Below are 12,405 nucleotides of genomic sequence, written 5' to 3'. Positions count from 1 at the left end.
TGACTTTTGGGAAGCCCAAACGGAATACCCCAGTTAAAAGGAGCAAAATTGGTTTTAAGGAAGTTTAGCTCCACCCCTAGGCAACCATACCCGTCCTTCTGTAACACTCAATTCCCTCCCCCAGTTCCAGGAGCGACTCTGCCAGATTCCGTAGTCTGCTTTAAATGTGTGCTTTTGCGGAGAGCTTCAAATGAAGCAACCGCAGTGGTGACATTTAGATTTTTAACAGCCTCACCCTGGGACTTGGCAGTTGAGGCCAGGACCACTTCAAAGACTCCTCTCCCTCGGGTCCGTAGAAGTGAAAAACCGTGGAGGGTGGAGCGAACTTTTAGGAAGCGTCTCCCCGGCCCGCGTCCTCCGATTGGCTAGTCCGAGTCTCGGCCGCCCAATCACGCTAGCGCGTCATCCGCGCCGCCGCCGCGCATGCCCAGCCGGAGCCCGCCCCTGCGCTTCAGTCCTGAGAACCTAAGAAGGGCACGGGCGAGGGGACTGTGGGAGCCGGGGCTGGGTGTGCCCGCGCCCACGTCACAGCGCTGCGCTGGGACAGGGACAGGCCCGGTGGGAGAGCGACGAGAAAAATAAGCACCGACACAACGGCCCGATTTCCCCACGTCTCTTAAGGGCGGGTGTTCTCGGGTTGACACGCTTAACTTTCATTGTGGTGTCCGACCAGGACGCGCCGATTTGCCCAGCGGGGACTCGAAAACATCAGGACGCATTCTTTGTTTGCGTCCCGGTAAACAGAAAAGTGCGGGGAACGGCGCGAGTCTTTCAAAGAAAGTAAACTTTTTTGCCTCGGCAGAGGGGGCTTTCCTTTGAGTTTTACCGCAGAAAACACGGCCTCAGAAGCCTCGCGCTGGCAGCGCTCCCTCGCCCCCGACCTGTCCGCGTCCACTCGGGCAGGAGCCTGCTGGACACGCGGACGGACCTTCTGCTCTGCCAAGAACCCCCCCCCCCCAACAGTGTCCACGGTGTGCAACGCACAAAAGTGACCCACGCGGAAGCGACAGGCAGCTGCCGGTGGCGAGGCCGAGAGCCCGGCCCGCGCGCCCCCGCCGCCCCCGCCTCCGGGCCCGGCCCGCCTCCCGCCTCCCGCCGCCGCCGCCGCCCAGCCCCACACCCGGCTGCCCCCGCGGCCGCTCGCAAAACGCGGCGAGCGGAACCCGCGCGCGGAAGCGCCGGCCGCACTGAGCATGCCCAGTGCGGAGACGACCGGAGGAGTTTTTTTTTTTTCTTTTCTTTCTTTTTCTTTTCTTTTTCTTTTTTTTTTTTTTTCGGTCTCTAGTAGGAGGCCGCCCCCCCACCCCATCCTAGCCCCCCACCGCCCCCGGCCTCCGCAGCTACCATGGCCGAGATGCCCGGCGCCGTGCTGTCCCAGGCGGGTTGGTAAGTGGTGAGCCCCGCCGGCCGCGGGCGCGGACCGGGCCCCGAGGGGGCTGGGGTTGGGGGCGGCGGGGGCGAGTCGGGGTAGGCGGAGGCCGCCGCCCGCCCCCGGCCTCTCCCGGAGCCCGCGGGCCGGCTCCGCCCCCGGCGCCGCGCGGGGCCCGGCGAGTCCCCCGCTCCCCTCGGGGCTGCGGCGCGGCCTGGGCCCCGGGTGGCGAGCGGCGGGCCGGGGAGAGGCCGCGGGGCGCGGGCAGGGCTCGCAGGGCGGCCCGGGAGGACCCGCCGCGCCGCTGCGGGACGGGGGCGGGCGAAGGCCGGGCACCGGGTGCCGCGGAGCCGGAGGAGCGCGGCCGGGCCCGCGGGGAGTTCGGGGCCCACGGCAGCACCGCCCGGGCGGCTGCCCGCGGGTCTCTCGCTCCGCTCCGCGTGCAGTCCCGACGGGTGTGGAGCTGAGCTCGACGGCCCCCACACACAACTTCCGAAGCTACGGATGACCTCGCTGTCAACTCGTGGGGGTGCTCCGTGCAACTTTCCTCGAAGGCACGGCGGTGTGCTGGGGTTGGCAGACGTTTCAGGTCAACACCTGGAGGATCTGAAAGCGATTCAAACGGGTGTGAAAGGAAGCGGTCTCTGGAGCTGCGGCCATCACAGTTGCAAACACGTGGTGTAACTCAGTCACGCTTTTGCAGGCCTTCAGAGGCAAAGTGTGCGGTGAGGGGTTGGGAAGGACGACGAAGGCGATTTGCCCCTCCTCCAGAAGGTCACCACTGTCTCGGTGAAAAGAGGAGAGAAGGGAGGGAGGCAATACAAGAACAAACACGGGACAGTTCAAGCAGTGGTAAGCTACCAGGGAGCAGGCAGCTCTGCTGTGCAGTTGGAGGGGAAGGAACTGTTTTCCTAGGAGGAGGCTTACCAGTCACCGAGCCGCTGGAGATGGGGCACGGAAGTGGCCAAGCGCTGATCGGTTTGCAGAACTGGCCCCTAGGACCACATGCTTCGTGGAAGTGGGAGCGTGTCCCGGAGGATTAAGACCAGGAAGGTGTGGGCCAGGTTATGGAGGCCACAAGTACCTACCTAAAAGAGGAGGATTTGATATTGTGCATCAAGATTTTGATTCGAGTAGTGTAATAACACCCGTGGTTTGCAGAAGCTGCTCCTGGCTTCGTGGGCACCCCATTTTACAGGTGGAGACAGACACAGAACTGTTAAGGAACTTTACAGAAATGACATCGCTAGAAGGTGCTTTTAATTGTTATGTGTTATTGTTTCTACAGTTTTTTGTGTCGAACACCAGTAACATAACAAGGTGAGTTTAAAACTCACCTTATTCAGTTTCACGTTTGTTCTTTTACCTGGAATCTCTAGCTTCAGTTTCTGTACCTCACAAGGTTGTCTTGAATGATCTTGGATAACTCTTCAATTTGAATCGTTCCCATTCTTCGTTAGATTGAGTCTTAGCTCTTCAAAGTAATTTTATGATTTCATTTACAAACTTAGTCTTTTACTGCTTTCCAACCTGAGGCCACCTCTTGTAGAAATGCTAGCTAGTCTCATTATTTTGCTTCCAAACACATTCTAAATGATTCTTTGGACTCTAACCTTAAGGGTGGGGAACTGTATCTTATTTTTCTGTGTGTAGGAAGTGCTAGAGAGCACACTACATTTGTAGGTTTTCCATAAAATCTGATACAATGGACCTTGGAATGCTCCTGCCAATCAGAATTTCTTAGCCAGGTCTCTAACCAAACTTAGGTAGAGTTCCTCTCTTCTTTGTTATTTTGTTATAAATCTCCAGCACTGTTATATTGTAACATGTGTCACTTTGTGTTACAAATTTTCTGTTTACTTGATTCTTCCTTTCACCACACTGTTGCTTTTGTATGGCTTTGATTCATAACGGCAGGAGTGCTCTGTGAGTTTCTAGGAGTTGGGCAGTGTCCTATCATTCCTGATGGGCCTTGAACAGACTAGACTTGTGCCAAAGACTGGAGGCTCTCCTAGGCTTTCAGGTGGCCTGGGTTGTAGATCTGATATTTAAGTGGAGACTTACTGTGTTAAAATGCAGACTCTCACAGGTTTAGGCAGAGAAGAGCACTGGAAGAATTTCTAACCTTAGAGCAACTTTGACCAACTCATTCCAGTTCTGACATCCTGAGTTTACTCTAACTCTCTGAATTCTCTGTTATTGTCACTGACAAAACCGTTTTTCTTAGTACTCAGTCTATTCGTTTGATGACTTGTAGGACCTAAAAAGAAACAGATGCCAAAACACCTAAGCTATTATTAAATCTGTTCTGTCAGCTTCACCTAAAATAGAGAGTTAGGAAATATTTAGTGTGAAAACCTTATGTTTCTGAAAAAAATGTGATCTTCAGGGGTACAGATGATCTATGTAGACCAATCTATTATTCCTCTTACATTTGAGTAAAATTTTTGTTTTTAGTCTTTAATCTTCATTAGAACCCCCACAAAGTTCAACATATATATATTTTTTAAATACAATTCCAACAGTAACCACCTTGTCAGGCTGTGTGTGTGTGTGTGTGTGTGTGTGTGTGTATACATATGTGTATGTATATATATGTGTGTATATGTATATATATATATATATATATATTCCCCCCCACCCCCCCTTAGTGGTCAGTAGCACAGAAAGTATTAGATTTTGCTGATTTGAACTTAAAAGTTTCTGGGACTTCTATAGTATAGTGGTTATGTTTAAATAATGCACTAAATGATACATTGATTCTTTGTAGAGCTTAATCATATGCATGGAGTAACTTCAATGAGAGGAGATTTGACTGTAGGTTTATTTAGATAACAGATTTACTTCACTCTCTGCCTTTTTTGTTTTTTCTGTTTTGAGATTTCCCTGGAGGGAGAATTGTATATTTCTACTAACCTTTTGAATCTTTTGAATTTTGTTTTTTAGAAGAAATATCAACCTTTGAAACTTTCGAAAAATAGAAACTGTTAAAGGACAAAAATCCAACCGAGTAAATTTAAAGATCTAGTTGGTTTTGTTGAACAATTCATGAATCGGGCAGCATCCCATCTAGTAAATCGAAAGGCGCTCTGAGGAAGGAGAGGCTGAAACTACAATTAGTTTAGACATTAAGTCTTGGTGGGCTTGCCACAGTGACTCCATTCGGGGTCTGTTGTTTCTTTTGAACAAAAGATATTAAGGGAACGTAATCAGCTGTGTTTGTGTTTTTCAAAAGGTATTTTCCATAGACATAATGATTGTATAGCTTGACTCCCTCAGTGTGCAGATGAGGAAACTGAAGTACAGACAGTATCCACAATTTGCTCAGTTACCATGTTAATGGCAGAGCCAAGACTAGAGCCCAAATGTCTGGAATAAAGATTCGGTACTCATTTCCTCCAAGCTCTGGTGAGCACTTCTAATTTAAACTGTTGATGAAAAATAACACATTTTAAAATTGAAAATTGGATTAAAGCATTTGTGATATGTAAATCTACTTTCGTATTTGGGAAAGATAAGGTGCTTATTCTGTGGAGTGATGGTATTGAAATCAGGGAAACCTTTACCTTTTAGTGGCTCACCTGATTGCTAATTAAGCTTACTGAAAATCTGATTAATTCTATATATTTTTTTGAAGTCTTAAAAAATCTGTAAAAGTAAGTCACTATATTGTATATCTTTGCCTTATTTAACAGTTTTGAGTTGAAGACACCGTAACTTAGCCTTAGAAATATTATGTTTCCATATTATTCTGAAAGATCATGTTTTTATAGAAAAACCAGGTTTTCCACATCCAAGGTTTAACCGCATTGTGTTCAGGGGTTTTTGTTTTTGTGTTTGTTTTTGGTGGAGAAGGCAGGTTTGGAAGGGAAAGAGGATGAACACGAAGGTCTCCTTTTTGTCCCCTTTGAATTTCACCTGTTTGAGGTGCTCTCCCTTTAGTGACTAGGCTAGCATTCTACCGATACCCTCTGGCCCAAGTGTATATACCATACTTCATTCCCTGTGCTTCACCTTTGAACAACAAGAAAGGTTACAGCTTATAAGTCTTTAGCAAATTATAGCACTAGAGGAAAACAACCATGGGATAAGTCGAGCAAATAAAGGCACAATGTCAATATGAGTTATAAAGTGATTATTATTCTTTTGGGGCCTGCCCTGTTGTTCTTCATGTTTCCTTAGCTACTCCAAAGAGGTGCAACAACTTCAAGACTTTGCTGGAATTTCTAATCCCTGGCTTTTGATCTGTGCACAGATGGAGAGCTACTTTTCCCATCCCATCACCTAGCAGCTTCCTCCCAAACTCATTAGTGATCAAGACCGAAACAGTCAAATTCCTGCTCTGCATTGCATCCCTGTGCCTTTCTTGTTGGTTTGGTTTCAGTTTTCTGAGAGACACTCCTATTCCCAGGAGATTGCTAGTAAACCATCTCAATCTTCATATGAGAAACAACTTTTGCAGCATCATCAGTAGAACTACTATACTTTCAAGAATACCTTATTGGTACTAGTCATGCTGTAAGAGTTTATGCAAACTATCAAGTTGCTTCCTCTTATTATTCCAGGATAGCTCTCAGGCATAGTCATGTTCTTAAAGAATATTGATAGTTCTTTATAGGGTTGTATGTTAAGTACAGGAGTTTCTAATTTTCTAGAATTGTTAAATATTTTATCATTACCACTTTGATATAAATGTACCCTTGGGACGCTCTTTTGGAAAGGATCAGAACCATTAAAACACTTTTTAGATGAAACAGAGGAATAACTCATGCTGAAGAACAGTAGAAGAAACCAATGGCTTTGTACTTGGTTTAAGGGGAGCTTATTGGAGACATCCTGCTATTTTGAATTATTTCCTGTTTAAGGAGCATTTGTAACTATCTCTTTGGTTTATATTGTTTGTGAAATTATAATGTTCAAAGATAATAAGCCTTCTTGACTCTCTGTCTCAAAATATGTTACGTATTGCCTGGCTGCTTCTATTGATACTGTAAACTGCTAAAAAATGACTGGCTATTCTGTTAAACTGTGCAAGTTTTCAGATTTTAAGGTGCCATTTGCAGTGATTTTTTTTTTGGTGAATAACCTATAAATCTAGTTTCAACTGCCTGTAGACTTGACTGCCTCAAGCATAAAGGAGGTATAAAAAGAAACTTGCTACCTCAGCAAGTTGAAAATAATTTTCTCTTCTCACGGCAGCATTTGCTAAATCAAGTAAAAATTGCATAGTAACACTTCAAGAATCATAAAAATGTAGCTATATTACGTTTTCTGGCCTCTGTTTTCTCCTTTTGACAATAGAATATTGGCATTTTGACTTATGTTACAGTTAAGTCCCATCTATCTAGAAATTCTGACATTTTGAAAGGTGTAGAATTTGGAAGTAGCTGAACAACACTTCCAGATAATTTTTAGAAGAAGCACACTGCATTCCCAGCAACACACCAATTTTCATGTAAAAATTGGGACACATTTGTGAAGTCATAGAATGACAAAGAAAAGCAGAGAAGAAGGGTCGAGAAATATGTGGTGATAATGGAAAGTATTAAGGGTGTCAAATGAAAGATGTTGAAAGCAGAAAAGGAGCACATTGGTAAAGCAGAGAACAAGGGAAGAACTCGTCATACTACAGGGCTGGCCTGAGTTTACCCGCACCTTAGTACTGTCACGCTGTAACACCCGCAACACCCACCCGGTGGGTGTGAGTCTCTGTGCACATGTCAGCTCTTCTCACACATTAGTTTTATGGCCATTAAAGTAGGGACAAATTGCTACCCTCATCCCTCATCTGGTTGGATAACTCCATGGCTACCCAGCAAGACTTCTTGTTGTGCCGAGCACTATCTTTAGTGTAGTGCTACTGAAGGTATGATAGTTTTTATAACAATAGTCAGTCAGAATGCAGGGAAACATGTAACCCCACACAGTAATGTCTGTGCTGAAATACACGTAGTAAGTATATATGCCTCTTCTACACAAGGCATTGTGTTTGTTGTTGGAGTGACGTACAAGACAGGCAAAATCTGAACATGTTATACGTTGGTGTTTTACCTGCAGGGTGTTGTTGAAAGCAGTTAACTCAGATTTAGGAAGTCTGAAAGGCTTTGCAGAACTAATGATGTATAAGCAGAGTATGTGCATACGCCATCTCATAATATGGTGTCTGGTCTTCATCTAGGGAAAAGGCAAGGTGGATTCATTGATGCACTCAGCAAATAATTACTAAACACGTGGTGTGGCAGGCACTTTCTTTAGTACAATCAGATGTAGTCTTATGGGAAGAAAGCCACTAATTACATATCTAAACATATTGCATCTGTAAAATATAGTAGGGAGGAGAAGGAACATGGTTCTGTAAGAGCTTATGAAAAGGGTGATTTGGTGTCTTCATGGTGGTCAGAAAATGCTTCCCTGAGGTCTGGAGTGGGAATTACATAACCTAAGTAAGAGGAAAGGAGCTTATACAGAGGTTACGACAGTAGGAGCATGATGGGTGCAAAGATCTGAAGGCCAGGCTGGCAGGAGGGCAAGACAGAAAGGCGGTGTAGTAAGATGGGGCTGGGAGACACTTGGGGGCTAAGTCGTGTAGCTTCGGCCTTGAAGACTATGGCAACTTTGTTTTCATTATGGAGGTGATACACATGTGTTGAAAAGTTTTATTGGGATGAGACAGTTGACGTAGGGATGACATCATACTTAAGTTTTAAGGTGACCTTGCATTGAAGAAAGTGGATCAGAGCTGGGCAGGACTAGATGCATGGCGTGGTGGTGATGGTTCCGATGGAGAGCAGTCAGTTGAGTTGAGATATTTAGAAGGTAAAATGGACTGAACTTTTTGATGGATTGGATATGGGAGTGAGGGAGAGGGCAGAGTGCGGGGTTGCATACCTGAGTGGGTTAGACAGGGACTCAGGAGGGGGCCACATTTTTGAGGAGTGGGTCATGAACCCAAGTTGGACACTATTTGAGTATGAGTTGCCCTTGAATCATCTGAAACAAGACTCCAGTTAGGCATTAGGAAACACTAGTCTTGCACTCAGAAGAGAAGACTGGGTTAGAGATACAAAGTTGGAGTCATTTGGGGAAACGTGATTGAAGCAGTGCATGGATGTGCTGTCCAGTTTGGTAGACATTAGCCACGTGTGGCTGCTGAACCCTTGAAATGTGTCTAGTCCAGATTCAGATGTGCCGTGAATGTAAACTACACACTGAGCTTGGGAGACTTACTGTGTTTTCCTGAAAAGAAGACCTACCCCGAAAATAAGCCCCTGTTAAGACCGTCAGCCAGATGGAAACATTTAGTACGTTATGACGATGTTCCAGAAGAAGATGACATGACTGTATTTGAATAAATGTAGATTGTTGTACATGAAAAAAATAAGACATCCCCGGAAAACACGCACTAATGTGTTTTTTGGAGCAAAAATTAACATAAGACCCAGTCTTAGTTTGGGGGGAAATACGGTATAAGACCCGGTCTTATTTTCGGGGAAACACGGTAGTAGTCCAAAAAGGGAATATAAGTATATTGTTAATTTTTACATTGTTTATATAGTGGAATAAGGTTTTAAATATATTGTATTAAAATATATGATTAAATTAATTTCACCTGTTTCTCTTTACTTTTTAAAATGTGGCTACTAGAAAATTTAAAATTACATACGTGGTTTGCATAACGTTTCTGTTGGACAGCGCTGATCTAGGAGCTAAAGACCGAGCTTTGAGTAGGAGGAGGCTGCTGTGCAAGCGCTGAGAAATTCCCGCGTTTTAGATGGAGAATTAGCCTTTAAGGAGCTGCCAGAGAAGAGAAAAACCATTGGAATGCATTATGAAAAACGTCGATTTTTCTAGAAGAGAAAATGGACATATTTTTAAGAGTTCTGTGACAATATTTTTTGATTAGGTCAGTATTAATTTGTTGACTTGCTGATATTAGAGATTCAGAGCAGTTTCTAAAACAATCTTTATAAATTTAGATATCTGTAGGTCCGCTCTTTTAATTTTCCTCAAATACCCCCAAGCCCCTCTACATATAAAATGCAGTAGCAGCTTTTCAGAGGACACTCTTTTGTGGATATTAAGTGAAGATGTTAAGAAAAGTATTTTTTATTTTACTGAATTCCTAAGCAGTACCTTGAAAAGTTTGAAAATTAATAAAGGCAGATGTTGTAAAATACCTCATATGAACCATTAAATATAAGTATTGATGTAAAAACTTGCTAAATAAAGCTGACATTTCATAATGGATTTTGGAATTGATTCAGTCTAAGTTTCTTTTTAAGACAGAAATAGGGATGTCCCTAAGTTTAAGTGTCCAAAAAGTTGATAGGTAATCATGATAAAGTTAATGAAATAATTCTTCCTTTTGGCGTAAATATATTTTAATTTTGCATCCAGAGAAATGAATGAATATGTGGTTTTCTAATTAGTTAAAACCTTTGATTGATGCCTTATTATTCTGTAAGCTCTTACAATGCAAAGATGAAGTCTTTTCAAGTTTTTGTAGTATTCCTAGCATTTAGCAGGTGTGAGGCAGACAGACACTTAAATGATTGTGGAATAAATGTTAGTATCACCTTAATTAGTGTCAGTGTCTCTCATTATATTGTTTTTGTATTTTCAAGGATCATGAAACTTGTTCAAATTTTTTGTAGAGGAGAAACATTTCTGAAATGAAAGTTGTGAAATTGAAAAGCAGTTTTATGAACAAATGTAGTATCTACAGAAATGTAGGAAATAGCCTATTATTTCCCACAGAAAAGTAGGGATGTAGGTGCTTTGCAATCTAGTAAACTGGCGTTGGGTTCCAGTCCACTGGGGTGTTACCTAAGGACTGCCAAGCACAGGTTGCTTTTTTTTGGTTAACTTTCAATTATGAACGCCAAAAAAAGACCATGTATATGTTACTAGTTAGGACACAGAGCATGTGAAATAGGCTCCTTCTCAGTGTCCTTCCTCAGTTCACCATGCTCAGAATGGCAGATATTAGGGTCCCTTTCTGCCTGAACTGAGAGCCTAAGATGGTATGCAGGGGCTTCTACTCCTAGGGCTTTGCCGTGAACTTCTGTCCAGGCTGCCTGCTGAGTTACACTAATATTTCTCCAGGATTATGTTCATTTGTCTTCTTTCTTCAGTTGGATTCTTGAAGAGGGATGGGTAAGGTTAGCACCCAGGACCCAACATAATCTTCTTTGGTTGCTACATTTTGAAGTTTTACAGGATCAGGATGTACTTATTTCTTATTTTATTCATGCTGATAAATTTTTTAACTGCTTTTTCTGGTTGCGGTTATTTGCTTTGTTTTTACTGTTTTTTCCTTATTCATTTAATTAGTTACACATCCATCAGAAATCTTTATAAGCATATATTAATTAGGTGTTTCTTTGATAATTCAAAACTGATAATGAAAGTATTTTATATACATATATTAAAAACATTTTTCACTCAGTGATACTGTTCAAATTATAGTAAAGGTGCATGAATTGGTACGAAAGAATGAGGCACTACTTTTTTAAAAAAGTCTTTTATGTTTTTTGATATAATGTACTTGTTAATATTATTCTACTTTTTAAAAATTATATTATTTTCAGTGATAATCTTATATCTCTAAAGAACTTTTCAGCTTCCAAAGCCCTCTTTCACTAATTATATGTTATTCCATTGTAAGTAGTAGTATGTATGAATTTATTTACTTATAAAAGAGGATTGCAAATCTTGCTTTAAACGTATTGTTGATACCAAGTACAGCATATCAAAGAATGGTCATGTTTGTTATGAGATAACTGTTTTACGTATTTTGTAACATTTTTTTTATGAACTAATATGAACTCATATTAGTTTACGACTGGTGATATGAGACTTATTTGTGCCATTATCGGATTGGCTAACATGGTTTTTACCATTCCTGCCTTAACATGTTTTCCTGGAAAATAAAATTGAATCGGACTATTGGTGGTCCTATAAAATGTTTTACCTTATCACAATAATTTGAATGTATAAATTGAATGGTTTATAGTTTTTGGTAATGCTTTAATGCTTTCAGCAAAAGTATATTTTAAAAATGTATAATTATAGATTTCTATATGTTTCAGACATGTACTTTCAAAGTGGAAAAATAGGCTCATATTTGACTGAGTGCTTTTGTTATATTCAGCATGCTTTGTGGCTCTTCTGATCTGCCTGGTATTGACCTAGAGCACCAGTTTTCCCCCTAAGTATCCAGTGTGTATGAAGTACTAGGTCAGCGGGAAGTCTGTGAGAGTGCTGCCAAAGAACAGACTTGCAAGCTTGAATCAATTTGTGTTTGAAACTGATATTAATAAATGATGTGATTTTGAATAGTTGAAATTTTGTTAGAATTATTAATTAGAACTGATTAATTAGAATTATATCCCCAAACTGGGTTATCCTGAAGGATAACTGAGAAAAAGAAAACAGTTAGGGAGACACCACTATGCACTCTTGATCTTCAGTTAGATTTGTACCTACTTCTTGAGAAGCAGTGTGGTTGGTGGTTAAGGGCATGTACTCTGAAGTCCAACTCTCAGCCAGGGTCACTCCTGGTTCTGTCACTGTTCAGCTGTATCCTTGAGCCTGTTAATTAACTGCTTGCTGCCTCTGTTTGCTCATCTGTTAAATGGTACCAATTGTAATGCCTAGTCCATGTTATAATTATGAGGGTTAATGGGTTAATACACACAAAGTACTTAGAACACTGCTTGTCATATGCTGAGCACCCAATATATACGTACAGTGCTTCATGTGATTTGCAAATATATGGATTTCTGATGTGTCACTTTTGGAAAAAGTTGATATACTCACTCTTTTTTAGAATACCTTATGTCGTCTCTAAAAGGGTTACTTTGATAAAGAAAACATTTTTATGTCATATGGATTTTGAATCTTAAAGTATATCTTACCATTTTGTAATCTTATTAGTATCTCAAGTTCAAGATAAAATGGTACAGATAAAATATTTCAAATAATATTAATTATTTCACTGAATAGGAAGAATAGAAAGACATTTGAGAAAGCAA

The 12,405-nt window shown here is 42.1% G+C and overlaps 1 protein-coding gene across 9 annotated transcripts in view; it reads left to right on the top strand.

The window, feature by feature from the left end:
- The first annotated feature begins 1,132 nt into the window (after positions 1-1,132).
- TDRD3 (tudor domain containing 3) overlaps positions 1,133-12,405 on the top strand; it is a 134,957-nt gene continuing 123,684 nt past the window's right edge. For 2 of the 9 annotated variants that reach the window (XM_081045787.1, XM_081045789.1), the window contains exon 1: positions 2,170-2,622. Coding sequence is in view for 5 of the 9 variants with exons in the window: in XM_081045782.1 (XP_080901908.1) it covers positions 2,607-2,689 (83 nt within the window). In the remaining 4 variants the exon portion in view is untranslated. Of the gene's footprint in view, positions 1,387-2,078; positions 2,690-12,405 lie in introns of those variants that run through there. The other 7 variants (XM_081045785.1, XM_081045783.1, XM_081045786.1 and 4 more) reach the window with 7 other exon arrangements.

The sequence above is a fragment of the Rhinolophus hipposideros genome (assembly GCF_964194185.1).
Source record: "Rhinolophus hipposideros genome assembly, chromosome: 4".
In the NCBI taxonomy this organism is placed as follows: domain Eukaryota; kingdom Metazoa; phylum Chordata; class Mammalia; order Chiroptera; family Rhinolophidae; genus Rhinolophus; species Rhinolophus hipposideros.
This window is presented reverse-complemented; position numbering and strand designations above follow the sequence as displayed.